General features: G+C 33.1%; 8 protein-coding genes across 8 annotated transcripts; 4 read left to right on the plus strand and 4 right to left on the minus strand.

Moving 5' to 3' along the window:
* Positions 1-380: 380 nt before the first annotated feature.
* EIN_371410 (serine/threonine protein kinase 3/4, putative) lies at positions 381-2062 on the plus strand (the record flags this gene model as incomplete). The annotated part of the gene is made up of 4 exons (XM_004259452.1): positions 381-668; positions 784-1078; positions 1145-1674; positions 1727-2062. 4 exons carry the CDS (start codon positions 381-383, stop codon positions 2060-2062), a joined length of 1449 nt encoding a protein of 482 aa, XP_004259500.1.
* Positions 2063-2272: 210 nt separating this feature from the next.
* Positions 2273-5947, minus strand: EIN_371420 (hypothetical protein; the record flags this gene model as incomplete). The annotated part of the gene is made up of 1 exon (XM_004259453.1): positions 2273-5947. One exon carries the CDS (start codon positions 5945-5947, stop codon positions 2273-2275), a length of 3675 nt encoding a protein of 1224 aa, XP_004259501.1.
* A 608-nt stretch (positions 5948-6555) lies between these two features.
* Positions 6556-7074, minus strand: EIN_371430 (hypothetical protein; the record flags this gene model as incomplete). Its single annotated transcript, XM_004259454.1, has 1 exon — positions 6556-7074. The coding sequence occupies one exon, from the start codon at positions 7072-7074 to the stop codon at positions 6556-6558; it is 519 nt and encodes a 172-aa protein (XP_004259502.1).
* A 1085-nt stretch (positions 7075-8159) lies between these two features.
* EIN_371440 (H/ACA ribonucleoprotein complex subunit, putative) lies at positions 8160-9581 on the plus strand (the record flags this gene model as incomplete). The annotated part of the gene is made up of 1 exon (XM_004259455.1): positions 8160-9581. One exon carries the CDS (start codon positions 8160-8162, stop codon positions 9579-9581), a length of 1422 nt encoding a protein of 473 aa, XP_004259503.1.
* Positions 9582-9767: 186 nt separating this feature from the next.
* Positions 9768-11543, minus strand: EIN_371450 (hypothetical protein; the record flags this gene model as incomplete). Its single annotated transcript, XM_004259456.1, has 1 exon — positions 9768-11543. One exon carries the CDS (start codon positions 11541-11543, stop codon positions 9768-9770), a length of 1776 nt encoding a protein of 591 aa, XP_004259504.1.
* A 3981-nt stretch (positions 11544-15524) lies between these two features.
* Positions 15525-16046, plus strand: EIN_371460 (ADP-ribosylation factor, putative; the record flags this gene model as incomplete). Its single annotated transcript, XM_004259457.1, has 1 exon — positions 15525-16046. One exon carries the CDS (start codon positions 15525-15527, stop codon positions 16044-16046), a length of 522 nt encoding a protein of 173 aa, XP_004259505.1.
* Positions 16047-16242: 196 nt separating this feature from the next.
* Positions 16243-16896, plus strand: EIN_371470 (hypothetical protein; the record flags this gene model as incomplete). The annotated part of the gene is made up of 1 exon (XM_004259458.1): positions 16243-16896. The coding sequence occupies one exon, from the start codon at positions 16243-16245 to the stop codon at positions 16894-16896; it is 654 nt and encodes a 217-aa protein (XP_004259506.1).
* An 80-nt stretch (positions 16897-16976) lies between these two features.
* Positions 16977-18923, minus strand: EIN_371480 (vacuolar protein sorting-associated protein 33A, putative; the record flags this gene model as incomplete). Its single annotated transcript, XM_004259459.1, has 1 exon — positions 16977-18923. The coding sequence occupies one exon, from the start codon at positions 18921-18923 to the stop codon at positions 16977-16979; it is 1947 nt and encodes a 648-aa protein (XP_004259507.1).
* Between the last annotated feature and the right edge of the window lie 274 nt (positions 18924-19197).

Here is a 19197-nt window from a genome sequence, read left to right on the forward strand (position 1 = left end):
AGAAAACAAGGCGGCAATCACACTGAATTTCAACCAATATATCAAAATACAAAGTATAATTAAATAAAAAAACAAGACTATTTATACCCATTTAATTGTTTTTGCCCTTCACAAATAACTCAAATAAAAATCTTTATTGTACAATTTAATTATTAATAAATAGAAAAAAAACTACAAAAAATGCCTTTCTGAAATAAAGTTCGTCAACGCAGTCATAATGTTTTGTTTTATCAAAAAAACCACTGAAATAATCCAACCAAGACAATAAAAGTCATAAATGCAACTCTATTTTTATCACTACAAAAAAACTTTAAAAAAAATCCAAATCCTATGAACAAAAAAAATGAAAACTAAGAAGACGATCTGAAAAAAAGGAACGAATGGCAGACACTCAAATCGACCTTGCAACATTTTCGTACATTTCAATCCCAACCACAAAAATCATTAAAGAAGGGTATATGGTGAAACGTGGCCATATCATTCGTAATTGGCTCCAGCGTTGGTTCGTTTTGACAAGTGACATCCTCTATTACTTTGATGCCGAAAAATTGCACCTTAAAGGGTATATCCCTTTAGCTTTTGGTACAATAACTCGAAGTCCTGAAATGAAAAAACAGCCATGTTTCCAACTTATTTCTCCGATACAATCCAAGTCGTATTTCATTCAAGTTTGTCTCACTTCTTTTTAAATTATATATTTACTATACATATAGTATATTTAGTGGTATTATACATATACTATATGTATAGTATATTTCTACATATACAGAAAATGACGAGTAGTGCACGACAGAAGACGAGTGCGGACTCTGGATGGCAGCTATCTCAATTGTCTTAAATAAATACATTGGCGAACCAGAAACTATGGACCATGTCACACACATTACATATTCAGAAGGGGGGTTCACTGGAATACCTCCGGAGTGGGAGACTGTATTTGTAGGTCTTGGGATTTCAAAAGAGGAAATCAAGTCCAACCAAAAGGAAGCGATGCAAGTCATCGAATTTACTAAAAAGATGGAAGAAGAACCATTGCGCCCGCCACCCATGCCCGAGAGTGAGGTGAGTATTACATTAAGTTTGTTATTACTTCTTAGCACGGCAGTGACACTTATCAAATGAAAGAAGGAGAGTAATAGTATAGAAGATATAGTCCAAGAGGGTAACCCAGTGACACTCTTTGAGAATTGGCAGCAAATTGGTGAAGGTGTGAGTGGTGTTGTATTTCAATGTGTCGACAAAGCATCGGGTGAGGAGCGAGCCGTGAAAAAGATCAAAATAGATGAAGAGGTCTTGAACTTGCAAGAGATTAAAATCATGCAGACACTTAAACATAAGAACATCGTTGGATACTTCGGGTGCTACGAGTTAGAAAACTCGTTGTATATTGCAATGGAATTTATGGACAGAAATAACTTGACGGCTATTCTCGAGTTCTTCCCACAAGTCGCTATGAAAGAAGATCAAATTGCTTATGTTGCTCGTGAGACAAATGAAGCGTTAAGATACGTCCATTCCTTCCATCGAATTCATCGGGACATTAAATCCGATAATATTCTTATCAATCACAAAGGCGAAGTAAAGTTGGCTGATTTTGGTGTGTCCGTTCAACTCACAAAAAGTAAGACAAAGAGAAATACTATAGTCGGAACACCATATTGGATGGCTCCTGAAGTTTGTTTCAGTTAAATGAAATGGTTTCTAAGCTAATTGTATTCATTCCTAGGTCATCAAAGGAAAAGACTATGACTGTGTCGTCGACGTTTGGTCCCTTGGAATCATGTGCAGAGAAATGATGGAAGGATATCCACCTTATATGGAAGATCCTCCACTTCGTGCATTGTTCCAAATTTCTACAAAAGGCGTACCACCTATTACAGGTGGAAATTGGACTCCTGTGTTACTTAACTATGTAAATGGGTGTTTGTCCGTAAACCCGGAACAAAGACTTACCACAGAGGGGTCAGTCAACAACCCGTTCTTCCAAAAGGCGTGCACAGAAGAGATGTTTGCGGACTTTGTTACCTCTGTGGAGAAGTTGGCTCTCCAACAACAAAAATGATTTTTTCTTTAGTTTTTTTATAGTTTGGTTTCTACAAACAATTTTTAATTATAAATTATAAGCAATTTAACTAGTGTTATATAATAAATAGAGTATATAGTTATAATAGATATTTTATATTAATATGAATAACATTTTTATGATAAAAATAGATAAAATAATATAATAGATGAAAGTAAGTAAAACATGAAATTATAATTCAAAATTAGATTAATAATCAAAACGTGTTGGGGACGGTCGAACAACTTCTTGCATTCTCGTTTTTTCAAGTTGAATCTCCAACTCACTGATTTTGTCATCTTTTTGTTTTAACATATTCTGCATTTGTTCCATTTGTCTGGAAAAATTAAGCATTTGTTGTTTCATGTCGTCCATTTGTTTTTTGAGTGAATTGGTCTCTGGGTTGTGAATAAGGGAGTCCTTATCCGCTTCAGCATTTTCAAGTTTTGCTTGGAGAATATCGTTTTCTTCTTTAAGCACCTGAACGTTTTCAATCTTTTCCATGAGTGTATTTTCGTCCATTTGATCGCCAAACAAATTGTATGCTTTATAGATCATTTGTTTGATATTATCTTCCATGATAATGTCAAACTCAATTTTGTTTTTCTTTGGATTTATTAAAGGAAATAGATTTGGGTCCTTGATTTCTGGCATGGTGAACAACAGTCGTAATATCTTTTTGAAATTATTGTCGATTTTACATGCTTCACTATGTTTAGATATTGCTTCATCCACAAAGGAATCTATTTTCCCACATACTTCCTTCTTTTTATATGTCTTGAGAACAGCCAACAATTCAGGGAACATTAATTCGTCATGGATGATGTTTTTATTCAAAGGATATGTGTTGGTGTTGTTAACAGTACACTTACATAAATTGTTAAACACACCAACAAATGTTAATGCTTCTTCGTCTACAATATGTAACATTGATAATGACATACTCTCTCCGAGTTTGTTAAGTGTTTGAACGTCCCGTTTTTTATACGAAAACTGTAATATATCTTTCAGTATTTCCATCTTATCTGCTGCTTTTTGTAAAGGTCCAAATTTTGCATCAAATTGGTTTAAAGTGAATCCATTTGATACTTTGTTACATAAATTGGCGATGTATATTTGTCCCGCATTGTTCCACAAATCACCTTTTTCTAAATTAATTGATCTAATAAAAGCGTTGTTATTCAATTTTGAAGCAATTTTGTTCAAGGTGGTTATAAATTCCATATTATCCACTTCTTGTGTTGGTCGCAGTAACACTATCTTGTCAACTAAATTATCGATAAACCTCGAATTGTTCTTTTTGATTTGTTGATCAATTTCTTCTGCAACATCTTCTATTGACTTTGTTTTGTTAAGATCCAACGTGCACTCATTGTGAAGTAAGTATCCTTTCGCATCAACTCCACAATTTGCATAGTCCACTCCTTTAAATTCTTCGGGTACATTCAAGTCTTTATAAAGCTCGGACGCAGCCTTCAGTTCTCCCTTCTGGTTTGGTAATACTTTAAGAGAATTGAATTTGTCGCCAATAATAATCTGAGAATTCTTAAGAAGTACATTGTACATATTCATAGTCATTTTATAATTGTCGAGCACAACATCTAGTTTCTCACTCCCTTCTATTCTTCTCATGACAATATCTAAAAACATTCCATCAACATCATTCCATGCATTTTCATCAATATCATTGCAGATTTTCTTTTCAGCTCGTTTCATTTCACTTGGGAAAAATTTGCAGGCAACGTTATACACAAAGTCTCTAAAACCATCAAACTTTTGGTCATTAGATTTAGTCACACGTCTTATTAGAGGTATAATGAGGTTAATAAATGCTTTGTCCTTGTCGTTTTGACTTTGTTGTGTTTTGTCCTGAAAAGCTGCTTTTGATTTTTTTGAGTTAACGGTCTGAGCTGGGACTCTGTTCTGTTTTTCAATTATTTCCTTTCCTTTAATCACAGTTTCGTTAATGAAAATAGACATTGTTTTATTTGTTTCTTCTTCAATATTTGCAAATGAAATTCCTTTGTAAAGTGCATGTTTCTTCAAATCACATTTCAGGTCTTCAATACAATCAATAAGTTCATCTGAGACTTTATTGCAATTCATAAGTGTCTTTTTGCCTTCCTCTCGTTTGAAACTAACAAAATTGCCATCCATAGTTGGCAACAATTTATACACTGAAAAGAATGATAGATCCTTATTAAATTTAACCAAAAATTTGATGAATGCATTCATAAACACTACTTTGGCTTTTGGTGTCATGTTGAATTTTTCGTTACTCATCTTTTCAAATGAATTGATTTCTTTCACTAATTTCTCGACATTCACATTCACTTTCGAGCTTTCCCACATTATTGAATTCCACGACTTCAATTTATCAAACAGCGGCATCTTGTATCCATACAGTTTGAGTAACTCATAGAATTTTTTGAAATTCTCATTTTCATCGTCCATTGTTGGGATTCTGATGTTAATGTTTTTCCCTTTGTACATTGGTTGTAGTCCATTGTCTGTCTCGACAAGTGTTTTGTTCATGACGGTTTTCCTCATCTTTTCCAATATTTCAGTTTGATACCATCTTGAGTCAAAGTGCTTCTCTATACTTGGATTTTTACTCAATCCTCGAGCGACAAGGTGGAGTTCTTTGTATTTGTTACTAATCAAATAGTCCACAAGCCTTTCATAATCATTTTCAAATGATGTATTGGCTTTAATAAATACTTGTTTCAAAATCAGTTTATTAGTCCCAACATCCGTAATAATTTTGTCCTCATCAAATTCTGATCCGGACAAATACAATGCTTCTCTTTCAGAGTCCGGTTCAAAATCTGGGGAATTCAATAAAAATGGAAGTTGTAATTGTTCAGAGCCAACAAGAGGAAAGACACAATACAGTGAAGGACCTTTTGTTTCCACTAATTTCTTTGTATTGTTTTCTTCAACATATTCCACAGCAATTTGTGTTCTCAAAGTTCTTTCATTTTGGAATCTTTGTGTGAGTTCTTCTGAATGGTTATTGACATTGTTAATGACCAAGAAGTGTCTGATTGTTGATTCTCCATTTCTTATTGTCTCGAACTCATGTATTTCAACATCTGCACTTTTGTAACTCTTGTCTTTGAAGATTCTAAGTGGCTTATATATTGTCTCATTTTTGGTATCTGAAATAGTCACCTTACCAACTTCTGGACAAAAAAGGAGGGTCTGGACGATGTTATCTTCAAAATTACTTAAACCCATCTCAAGTGCTTTTATATTGTTTTCATTCTTCAGTGGATAATAATAAGACGTCAATTTGTTTGGTTCATTAGAAAAGCAAAGAGATTCTCTCATCTTTTTAACACCAGCAAGTAAATCTCCATCACTCTTCCCTTCTCTATGAAGTTCAACAGTAAAACCTTTGTATGTGTTTTTAACATCGTCATCATCATAAACATTACTAACTATATTTACTTCTTTCGACAACGTGTGCGTGGTCAAAAATCCAGTACCAAACCTTCCAGTTGATTCAGACTGGTTTGCTTTCCCTTCGGAATATTTGTAGAGGAGAGCATATTGTGACTTCCCAGTGAATGGAGCCCCATTGTGAGAAAAGACAAACGTCTTAAGTGTTTGACCATTTGTCAAAGTCTCTTCCACCACTTTGGCAGTAATCTCTATCTTCTTATTCCACCCTTTGATACCAGCAATGGAATCCTTGGCATTCTGCATCAACTCCCAAAACCACCTTCTGCAGTCATTAACAGTGGGGCTGTTTAATTGACGTAAACGATTTCGTACATTGGCTATGTACATCTTGTCTGATAATTCTTCTGCTGCTTTAATTACAGAATTGGGCTTTTCAACACTATGCCGACCTTTAGTGAGGTTTTTGAAGTCTTGCATGCTTGTGTTTTTCTTAGTTCAGACACAGCCTATATATATCAAAATACTTCACTGATGTTCATTCGGTGCGGTATTTTGATACTTAATATTCACGGCATTTCGTCTTGTAATGTTTGATAACGTAATTATTATATCGAGAATTTGTCATTTTGGTATTATGAACTAAAAAAAATTCGATGATCTTATTTTTCATATACAAACAGCATATTTTAACAAAGATTTTTTTGCTTCAAAGATTTGTTTTATTGTGTATTTGTTGTTACATATTATTATTATAACTATTCAACTAACAGTACTGAAATAAAGAAGTATCTGTTGTTTTTTCAAGTGTAAGTGCTACGCTTTTGTGTTATTCAAATACTTCCTTCTTGTTAAAAAATAATCGCCAATAATTTAATTGAAAATGGTTGATAGTAATTATACTTATAAAACATTTATAAATTTTAAACTTTGTTGTCTTACTTTCAAGTTATAGTTAAAAGCTAAAATAATAAGCACCTTTCCAAGTTAATCATCCTAATTGGCATGTCATTCATTGTTCCATGAAAATAATTAGAAACGAAATAACCTGAAAAAACTAAAAAGTACAAAGAACACACAAGACACATTCACGAACTCTTTTCGAGCCGCAAACTTCTCAAATATGCTGCTTCAATTTTCTGTTGCATTGATTCATACCACTGCTTTCCCCTTGTGATCGTCATTGGTCTTCTTGTTATCAACTTCTTTCCATTTTTCATAAACAAAACCCCAGTAACATTTCTCTTGTTATTTTCAAACGACGTTTCCACATCATACCCATTTTCTTTAAGTATCTCAAAAAGCCTTTTGTCCATTGCATTCATTCGATCCTCGATATTTAAAGTTAAATCATATGCATAATAAGTGGTGATACTCTGACTGTTTTTATCTTGGGACTTTTTATATATCGTTGTGATTTCAATGTTACAAACACCACCACACCGCCTCCCTGAAGTGATTTCAACAATAAAGTTGCTTTGAATCAGTTTGGATATTAAATACATTCTAACAAAGATGTCGTCCATACTCTCTATCTTTTCTCGAATGCGGCGCGTTTTGACTGGAGAGTCAAATGATGTCTGGGGGTCTTGTGATGCACTCTTCATGTGAATAGAGTCTAATAATTGCATGTTAGATGCCTCACCTCAACTTTATATATATTTGGACTTATATAAATAAATCTAAATATATTTATTATTGTTATAATACTATATTTTATTATTTTATTTCTTCTTTTTTTATTAATTCTGTTTTTTTAGATGCTCAACCTTTAAAAAAACAATTGAGTTTTTCTTTGGGTTAAAATACTATTTTGCCTTTGAATCAGCATTTCTATTCTATTATTTTTGTCACTTACCTCCAGTTATTGGCAACCTTTTTGACTAACATTTATTAATTATTGGGTTTATAATTTATAAAATATGTTATTATAATATTTTGTGTATTAATTATTATTTCTGAAATGATAATAAATGCAAACTGTTTTTATCTTATTGTTTTTTGGTAAACAAGAACGTCTTCAAAGATGAATCGATATTATATAACACACTTAATATTTGTTGAGTTATTTATCTTAATTATATTTACTTGATAACCATCCAAACTATATGAAAAAATGTTGAGTAATGTATTCCTCAATTATTAACAGCATAAAGAACTCAAAATGTTGATTATAACATCAAACACAAAATAATTTGTTTACCATATTCAATAAGACATTAAAAACACGTTGTTGTTCATTATCATCTGCTAGATATAAACAACATTTTAAAATTAAAGTATAGCCACTTTATTGTAAACAAAGTAATAATAAAGTTTTATATCTATCATATCCAAACTTAAAAACAATAAATAATATAAAACTACAAAATCAAAATACTCACAGTAAACACCAGTGATTACTTAATCGTAATCATACATTTTTAATAAAACCCTTTCTTTTTCGTTGTGTCTTCTTCTTATGTCTATCGGTCCCTCTGTCCCACAAGCCCTTGCCTTTCATATCTTCCGTCACAACAAACTGAACTTTTGATTACATAAATTGGTCTTTATTAAACTATATAAAAAATATAAATAAACTATAACTAATCTATAAAAAAAACAAAAGTGTTATTAAAAAACAAAAAATGAATGAACCCTTGAAACCCTACATGATATACAAAACAAACCCTTGAGTTTCTTCTTTATCAGAATGTCCGACTTTGTCATCAAGCCCTCCGACGAAAAGACCACCCCCGATTACTCAAAGTGGCCATATCTCTTGAAAAATTACGACCAACTTGAGATCCGCTCTGGACAATACACTCCAGCTTCAGCTGGTAACTCCCCAACAAACAGACCACTTAAGGAACATCTTAAGTACGGTATCATCAACTTGGACAAACCCGCCAACCCATCATCTCACGAAGTCGTTGCGTGGTTGAAGAGAATTTTAAAAGTCGAGAAGACTGGTCACTCTGGAACATTAGATCCAGCCGTCACCGGGTGCCTCATTGTGTGCATTGAGAGAGCTACCAGACTTGTAAAATCGCAACAAGACGCCGGAAAGGAGTACGTCTGTGTCTGCAAATTCCACAGCCCAATTGAAGACGAGAAGAAGATGGAGATGACCATCAAGACACTCACCGGTGCCCTCTTCCAACTTCCACCAGTCATTGCTGCTGTTAAGAGAACCCTTAGAATTAGAACCATTTACAAGACTGAAGTACTTGAGATGGATAAGGAACAAGGACTTGCATTGTTCAGAACTGAATGCCAAGCCGGTACCTATATGAGAACCCTTTGCGTCCATTTGGGATATTTGTCCGGGACCGGCGCTCATATGGAAGAGCTCAGAAGAGTTCGTTCTGGAAATTTGTGTGAGAAGGATGACATGGTGACTCTCCATGATGTCATGGATTCCATGTACTTGTATGAGAACCATGGTGATGAAAGCTACTTGAGATACTGCGTCAAGCCACTCGAGAAGTTACTCACAAACTACAAGAGAATTGTTGTGAAGGATTCCACTGTTAACGCTATCTGCTATGGCGCTAAATTAATGATTCCGGGCCTTTTGAGATACGCTAAGGACATCACCATGAACGAGATCGTTGTCTTGATGACTACTAAGGGTGAGGCTATTGCCCTTGGTATTGCTAAGATGACCAGTGAAGAGATGAGCAGCTGCCAATATGGTGTTGTTGCTGCCATTAAGAGAGTCATTATGGATAAGGACTTGTATCCACGCAAGTGGGGACTTGGCCCATTCGCACAACAAAAGAAGAAGCTTGTTGCTGAAGGAAAGCTTGAGAAGTATGGAAAACCAACCGACAAAACTCCAGCAGAATACACAAAATCAGTCCCATACATCGCTCCAACAAAGAAAGGAGAAGAGGAAGCACCAAAGGGAGAGAAACCAACTGAAAAGAAGGCGGAAGTAAAGGTCGAGAAAGTCGAAATCAAGAAAGAGCCAAAAGTCGAGAAAACTCAAGTAAAGACTGAAATCAAGAAAGAAAAGAAAGAGGAAAAGAAGAAAGAAAGCTCATCAAGTTCTTCGAGCAGCTCTTCAAGCAGTTCTTCGGCTTCACAGAGCTCAGACAGCTCTTCAGACTCATCTTCTGACTCCGAATAATTGATGATTGAATTTTTATTTAGTTTTTTTAATTATTAATTATAGTAATATATTTAATCATTATAATAATTATTAAAATATATTATATAGTTATTATTAAATTAATATTATTATTATTATAATTATTAAAATCTTGTACAACACCATTCAAACACAAACAAAAGACAAATTAATAAACAGAACGATCTAGAGAAGTAACTGTGGTTTGACGGACTTGAACGCATCTTCCCAACATACTTTTTGTTGAGTACTTGAACAAGTGCACATGATGTTGTTGATCACAAAAGTCTGATTCTTCATCGAACACACTTTGATGTTAGATACTATTAATTTGGACTCCACTCTGCATTTGTACTTTTCAAGCTCTTCGATCTTCTTGCCAAACGGAGAATTCTCAAATTTGAGTAAGACATCTTTCTCGGACTTAAAGTCATCTCTAATATCGACTTTGCCGATGACAAAGATATCATTGAATAACACACATAAGCGCCACTCTTTCCCTTTATACTCTTTCGAAGACAATCTGATCCCACCAAACCACACTAACTTACGGTCTTTACGCGAGAAGTCTTCCGAAAAGGTCTTTGAAACCTTTTTCACTTCATAACCGCCAATACTCTCAGTCACATCAATGTACATCTGCGCAGCTGTTTTCACGTTTGGACTGATTGGTTTGGTGTTCATGATGTGAGTGATGTACACGCCAATCCGGCCATATTGTTGAATTGGCGACTCTAATAATTCCATGAAGGGGGGTACATGGTATCCTTTCGCCTCCCATTCGATTTTTCCACTCTCAAATTCAGATGAGAGTTGTGCGACGCTTTGTAGTTCTCCGATCTTCTGGATGCGATAAAACTTCTCAATAAACACAGAGTAACTCACCAGTTCTTTGCCATACCACGCCATCACCTTTTCAACGTCGTCTTGCCCATCGTTCACACTGAATATTCGCATGACTCTCCTTTCAAGTGACATAATAGATGGAATGATGTTATCGATACTTTTTAATGCTTTTGTGTATGTTGCGATATATTCTGTTCTTATATAATGACGAATGACATTCAAATAGAGTCCAGTGAGGATCATTAAACCGTTGTAATACTCCTTCTGTTTTTGAACAAAGATCTGACTCATATCGCCTCGCATCATTTCTTTGATCGTTCCAATTGTGATTCCCTCGGCATCGTCGTTGAGCGATATATTCAGTCGCCCACCACACATTTCATTTCGCTGCTTTTTCATTAATAAGTATTGGTCCACAACACCACTCCTGTTTTGTTCTTGTTCCTTTGTATTCCCAACGTTATCGTGTGTGTTTTCTTGTGTTAAATCCTTTGTAATGCATTTCAGATTTTCTTGTGGTGTATTATCATCAAATGCCTTCACATTCGCTTTCTTTGTTTTGTGGCTTAAAATTGTTTCAAAAAGTTTCCATTCGTTCTGTTGTGACTTTTGTGTGGTATTGATTTTCAACGCTTTTCTTCCTCTGAGGGCAATTTCACCTCTTGCAAGTAACTCTGTGGAATACGGTATGCATTGTAACGACTTGCTTTTTAAACTTCCTTTCTCTGGTAATCGGGGTCTTCTTTGTTTTTGAGGAGTCATGACGGGTAGAACACTGTTTTGTATTTGTTCCGATTTATCGACTGGCGAATTGTTTGGTGTTGTTGTTTCTTCTTGGGGATGAGGGGATGGCGGAGATGGGTGTAACTCATTGACTGGTTGTGGGGATGTTGGTTGAGAGATCGATGAGTAAGACATCCATTGGTTGTGAAGTGCAGTTAATACTTTTTCATATATTGCGACGGAGAATGGTTGCGAGTTGTTTAAAACACTGGACCAAATGAACTTATCTGTTTCTGTTGGGATGAAGTCTTCAGGTTCCAAGAAGATCTGTTTTGATAAATCGAAGACAGAGTGTAAAGTGAGTGTTGGGTCGTTAAGTAAGTGCACTGTCATAAAGTGAATATGAAAAAAGAGATTTAAAAAAAGAGGGTAGAATATAATTGAAATGTTAATCATGGTTTGTTATGATTTTTATAATGATATGGAATATTATATTCGTCGAACTTAATGGTATAATAATCTCTAATTTGTCAAGTATCATTAGTAAAGAAAATTATAATAGACTGATAAATATAATAAAAAGTTGTTATATATAAAAACGGGAAGTGTTATCGTACGGCAAAAAATGTATAATGATTTCTTGTTTTGTCAATCTTTTTAATGGGGTATAAATTAAAGAATTAACCGCTAAAACAAGGGATATTAGAGGGAATGTTAAAAGTGCATATTGATAGAATTGGTGATATAGTCAGTCTATTTAAAAATGTCAAATTAATATAAATAATATTTTTAATTATAATTAATAGCACATCAAATACAAAAAGAATAAATGGATGTGTTGTGGTGGAGTTAAAAAAGAAAATAAGCGAAGATTTATTGGTGTTGCAAAAATAGTTAAAGAAGTATGAAAACAATCCACAATAAAATACGTAAATAGCGGGAATTGAAGTTAATGAAATGAATTATTTCTATAAACAATAACACTAAAACGACAAAATGAGCAAATAAAAACACTTCTCCTGAAAAGTCAGTTTTTTACAACAAAATCTCCTGTAATTTATTGAAATAAGGGAGTAAATAAAATAATGTTTTTGATTATGATATTAAGTCAAAAAAAAATAACAAAAATAAAAAACATTTACCAGATAATCCCAATAACATTTTAAATTATAAGTTAGTCGAAAAAAGGCTATTGTGTATTTTTTAGATGGTAATTAAATTTTATTATAAGACACATTTAATTATAAAATAATATTAAAATATTATACCTTAATAATACAATTCATTAAAAACTTCAAGTTAATTATTATCAGAATAATTCAATTAAAACATATCGAAAGTTGTGAATCGTTTAATAAATCGAAAACACAAACTTATTGAAACTGACACAATTTGTTCAAAACATGACAAATAACTGGTTAGTATTATTATCTATTTTTTTAATTATTATAACTTCAACTTAAATTTGAAAAGACTATCATTTAAATAATAATAATAATTAGTTTTAATAAACTAATTAGTTAATAAATTAAAATTATTTGAAGGGTTAGTTCAACAAAAAAATTGAATTTGTCATTATTATTTGACAAATCAGAGAAAAATGATAATTAAATTGTCAATTGAATAATTAAAAATACAGTCATTATTCGATATAAGGGAATACCATGTACCAATGTTATTCGATATAAAGGAAAAAATGAGGAATTGTATAATTAACAAATAAATACCTCGGTTTGTTTTTTGTCACAAAAATATTTTTTTTATTTTTAATTTTTTTCTAACCAAAATAAACACTTTGCCTATGTCTTGAAAACAATTGGCAATTATTTTTATCTTAAATGAATAATAAATTTTATAATATATCAAAAAAACAAAGACAAATATATTAACACAATTAACATAATAAATAAAACTTTTGTATCTAACTTTGTTTCGACTTAAAACTTCAAATAAATCTGTTAAATCATTAAGTTTTAATGCAATCCAAACGTGTTAAAACGAGAACATCATTGATGTTACAAGACAAAATAAAAATTATTGAATTAATTGATCTTTATCAAAATACACAGAAAGTAATCGAAGTTGTAAGACAACAACTAAAAATAGTAATTTCTCCAAAGCAAGTTTATCATTTGCGTTCAATTTCTAAAGAAACATTGATAAACTTTCCATCCTCGTATAAACGAATAAGAAAACCACAGAACCCGGAACTTGAGGAAGCAATGATCAATTGGTTTCATGAAGTTCGTGAAGCGGGAATATCAATTGATTATTTTATGTTGGTTTCCCAAGCCAGATGTTTTATTCAAGAACACTCAGATACTATTCACCAAGGTGCTTCTATTGGATGGGCCCAAAATTTTTGCAAGAGAAACAATTTTAAAATGTACAAAACTCATGGAGAAGCGGCTTCTGTAGATTTGGTAAAGGTTCGTCCTCTTTTCGAAGAACTGTTAAAGGTTGTTAATGAGTTCCCCAAAGAAGATGTATACAACGCCGACGAAACTGGTTTGTATTATATGGCTTTGCCCGAAAGGACACTTGATGATTCACAGAAGAGTGGTTATAAAGTGTCAAAAGCTCGTATTTCTTTAATGATTTGTACTTCTCTCGTGGGAGAGAAAAGACCTCTTTTGGTTATCGGACCAACAAAAAACCCAAGATGGTTTAAAGACCCTCACCTTACTATCTTTAAAACAATATACATCAACCAGAAAAAATCATGGATGACCACTTATATCTTTCATTATTGGTTGAAATCCTGGGATGACGAAATTGATCGCTTAACTCCAAATAGAACTATTCTTTTAATAGTTGACAATTGTCCCAGCCACACTTTGACGTTGAAAACAAATAACGAACTTTTTGATCTTGATGAGAGATACGAGTTTAAAGGCAAGGATCAAAAGAATTGTTTCGTGTATGAACTCACTGGTTTGAGGCATATAGTTCTCACTTTCCTTCCTGAAAATTCAACATCCAAATATCAACCAGATGATGCCGGTATAATTATGTCTTTTAAGAGGCATTACCATCGCCTTTTTATGGATGTTGTATTAAGTTCGGTAAACCTCAAGAGAATGTTGCCTACTTTCACAGTTGGTAACGCAATTGAGATTTGTGTAAATGCTTGGGATAAAGTGACTAAGATGACAATAACCAATTGTTGGGAACACGCTGGGTTTCGCAATTGCTTTGAAGACTATGACGAAATTATTGATCCTCGTTATGACTGGGAATTTGAAGGAGAAAATATACCCGCTTCAATGACGAATGAAGAGTATAACAACGACACGAATACTTTGTTAAAAATAAACGAAAAAGAAGTTGAAGATATCAAAGAAAATATTCAGACGCTTATTGTCCAAAAAGAGCAAATAGATAAAACAATTTTTGAATTACAAAAAAGATTACATAATATTGAACCTGAAAATGAAGACATTCCTGTAAATGTTAATGAACGGAATGAATCGTTGTTGTCAAGGAAAGTATTCTTTTTGAAAGAATGCAAATACATTCATTGTATTATTTCTAAATAAAATTTACTTGTTTATCTATTTTTATTATAAATTTATTATTTTGTTTATTTTAATAAAAATGTTTTATTAAAAATTTAATAAAACATGGTTTTTATATTATTTTATTTGACTTTTTAACTTAGTGACAAATTAATCCAATTATTACCATTTTAAGTTTTTATAATGAAATAACCAACAAAAAGCAAACACATAAATATCTTTTTTTTATTTTTTTTTCTATTATTCGATATAAGGGCTTCCTCTTATTTTTCTCTCTTATATCGAATAATGACTGTAATTTGAATTTAAGCCATTAAAAAATGGCTATATAAGGTAACTTGTCAAAATTACTTTTGAACAATATATTATATCAAATTATATATGATTTTTATATGTATTGATTATATTTAACAACAATATTATAGAACAAAGTTATATAAGTCTCTAACTGTTGAACTCAACAGTAAGAAACTTTTGAAATAAAAAATATTTAAAGTCACAGTTAAGTGTCAAGTTTTGTTCATGTTGTTGAAAACCTGATCTATACATGTATATAATTAACTAAACCTCCATTGCACAAAAATATAATAAAATGATATAGTAAGTATACTTGTGATTACTTACACTCTATTTGGCTTTCTAATAATTTATTAATTTTATAAATTGATATATTTACTAAATATTAATAAATTTATTAAAATTATATAATTAAAAAATATTATAAATTATAATAATATCAAAATCACAGCAGAACACTTGTCTTGAACAGTAACATAAGAAATGCTATGTGACTGAGAGCAAGAGATGTGTTCTCTTTGTATAATTAAACGCATCAAAACGATTAGTTCATTCATTAATGGGAAATTGGCTCGATACCTTGTTTAGAAAGAAAGAAGCGCGTGTTCTGATGATAGGTCTTGACGCAGCAGGAAAGACATCTATTCTCTACAAACTGCGTCTTGGGGAGAACGTGACAACAATACCCACTATCGGGTTCAACGCGGAGAGAGTCGACTTCAAAAACCTTCACTTCAACATCTTCGACATTAATGAACAGAAGATTCCTCCACTCTGGAGACATTACAACAGTAGTTCAAATGCCATCATATTCGTGTTAGACTCCAACGACAGAGAACGTCTTTCTGAGGCGAAAAGTGTGTTACAGACAGTACTCAACACAGATGAGTTGATTGGTGTTCCCCTTCTTGTGTTTGCCAACAAACACGATCTTCCACAAGCGCTTTCAGTGTCTGACATAGTCAGCGGGCTTGGTCTTCAATACATCAAAGGGAGAGAGTGGTTTTGTCAGAATTCATGTGCCACGAATGGTGATGGGCTTTATGAGGGCTTAGACTGGCTATCATCCAAAATTAAGTAACTCTTTGTTTTTCATGATGTTGAAAATAATTCGAAAAATGGAATTTTTTACAGTTTTTTAATTCCAAACTAAAAAATGACAAAATGGAATTCCAATAATAGGAAAATGGTTTATTAAAATAGAATTCTTTGTTATTAACTTTTTGGTCAAAATATTAACTATAAAAGTACAGAAAAAAACTTTAAAATTCAAGGAAATGTCGGTAGATATAGAGAACCTTGATTCTTGTTCGACGAAAGAAGAAGTAATTGCAAAAGGAAAGAAGATGGAAAGTTGGATGGATGAGATGTTAGCAGACAATTGGACTCCATTGAGTTATGCACATTCGGAAATTGAAGTATCAGACAGACCACAAGAAGGTTCGATCTTGTATTTGAAGAGCCAAACAACAATTAAAGCAGACATAAAGAAGACTTTTGAGTTTCTTAAAGGTGGGTCACTTGAAAATCAGAAAAATATTGATAAAGATTTCCTTTCTTTTGAATTAATAGACATTTACGATGATAATACTTGTGCTTTGGGATATTTTCTTCACAAAGCGCCATGGCCTTTATCAAACAGAGACTTTGTTTTTGTTTGGAAATGGTTTATAAAAGACGGCTGTTATTATCTGATTCTAGAATCCGTCAATTCGACCCAACACAATACATATTCCAACGATACAGTTCGTGGATTCATAACTGTAGGCATGAAATTGGTACCAAAAGACGATGGATTTGTTTTGATTCGAATAGTCAAAGGAGATCCCCGCGGAAATGTTCCAAGTTGGTTAGCTTCTGTTGTCAAAAAGAATGATGCAGACTGTCTATACCATCTTTCTTCTTATTTACCTCAGACGTTTCCCTTCTAATCTATTTTAACTTCTTTGGTTATAACAATTAATAGTATTATTCTACCTTTTATTGTCACAAAAATAGAACGACAACTGTATCAATTAAAGTTAAATCTCTCGAAGTCAAGTGATTTCTGGATCTGTCCGAGGAGTGTCGAATTTTTCCTAATAATGTTAGTGCTTCCAATAATAATAGGTCTCTTGATGACATTACTTAAGTTTCTTAACGTAGCTATTTCTCCAAGTGTAATACCACCTATAACAAAAACTAATATACTCTTCGGGTTGCCTTCGATCTTTCCCTTTACATCAGTGACTTTGATTTGTTCGTCTTCGGGTAGAATTTCTGGGAGTGTCTTTGAGACTATTTTGGTCATCGACTTCAACAAGCTTTTCTGTGCTTCTTCGACAACTTCCGGTTGGACTATATTTTCAAGAGTCTTAGCAATGAGTGGAGTGTATCCCGAATATAAAGTCTTTCCATCTTTCTCATAAATTCTGAGCGCACTGTTAATAGCAGAGTATGTCCGATTCCTCTCCCCTACTTTCTTCAACATCCCGGACATCTCCAACTTACTCCACAAATCAACTTCTTTTCCTCCATTGAACTGAATGAATGCGGTTTTGATCTCTTCAAATGTCTCTGGTTTTATTCCATCGCACCCCGCTGATATCATTGAAAGTTGTCTCAGTGCCTCGTCGTGCTTCCCAAGTAGTAACAGTTCGATGACAGGACCCGCGATGTCTTGTTTAAACATACCTGCCGTGATTTGTTTTGTAGTAGAAAATGTATTATCGAAGAATGTGAATTGTTTGTCCATCTTCTCGATAAAGTCGAATCCGTTAGTACTTTTATTAATAGTTTGATAGAGTTGTGGATGTAATGTGACAAAGGTCATACACATATTGAAGTGTGTAGTCTTCTCGATTTTTTTCAAGATGTTCTCCTCCTGCAAACTCTTTTCTTTCAATTCCTTCGTCAATTGCACCTTCTCGGAAAGCACTTTTGGCACATCCAAAAAGAACAAGTCTCTCGCATCATTATACCAATTCCCATGTAATGGGATGATCCCACTCCCTCTCTGTGCTAACACTTGATACAACGGATCACTCTCTTTCGGTCCATTACACGTCTTTTCAAAGTACTTTAAGTCCACTGGTACTGTGGTGCAGTCATCGTTGATCCCAAATGTGTCGTCTATTAAACTTTCATAATTCGACGCAATCAATTCGGGCGTTAACAAGTCAAAACTTCTGTCGACGACATACATGAAGTCTATTTCTTTATTAAATTCATCATAATTTCTCTTGTTGTTCATCATCTCGGCTAATTGATGAGAATAACACCCTCTACTCTGGATCTTCTGGATGTACCCAAACTTCTTTTGAAAGTTCTCCAAAGCATTGAACACTTCTGAAACAACGGAGATATCCCGTTCAGCAAAAAGTCTCACAAACGCGTCGTCTTGCTGCATAGAGAAAAGTGTTGACTGTAACACTCCAACAGGCACATCGATCTTCCCAATGCGGAATTTGTTTTTATATGGCTCCAGCAATTTCCCATCAAATGGAGTGAATCGTGGAAGTCTGAAGAAGAAAAAGTTGTCTGGGGTGATAGTAAAATTCTTTTTCGTCAATTCGTTAAACATCGCAGTCGCCTTCTCGACAAAGTCAATTGCTCGAATGGCCGCATTGGTCGTCGATTCGGTGACAACAATGAATGCAAAACGGTCTCTAAACAACTTTTCGACAAACGCCTTAGTGTCTTTGAAGTCGTCATAACAGATCATGTCGATGATTTTATAGTTTTGGTCTTGAAGAAATTGTCCGGCAACTAACTCCATCATCGAAAACGAGTGTCTGTCACAAATAATTAACTTTTCTCTGTTCTGTGAAAGTGGTAAAGTTTTGAGTAAGGTTTCTGTAGTAAAGTCTTGGTAACTTTTAAGAACATCCGCAATTTGTGGACGGGTTGTCAGCTGCATCACGTTCAGAAAGATCGATTGAAAGTGGGTGTTTGTCGTCGTAACAATAGTATTCTTCATCTCCAATACTTAGAAAGTTCTTCTTTTAAAGTTCGTCATTCATTTATATATAAATGTTTCATACCATTTTTTATTATTTAAATGTAATTTTTTTATAATATTATAATAGTTATAATAGTATAATATTAAAAATAATATTTATTAATTACAAAAAAATAGTTTTATTAATTATAGTTAATAATATGATAATTATTAACTATTTTCAAAAATGGTTTAATTATTATATTATTAAATTAAACTACATAATACTTTTATTATATTATAAGTATAAGAT

This window comes from Entamoeba invadens, assembly GCF_000330505.1.
Source record: "Entamoeba invadens IP1 unplaced genomic scaffold scaff_1105074726357, whole genome shotgun sequence".
Lineage (NCBI taxonomy): Eukaryota > Evosea > Mastigamoebida > Endamoebidae > Entamoeba > Entamoeba invadens.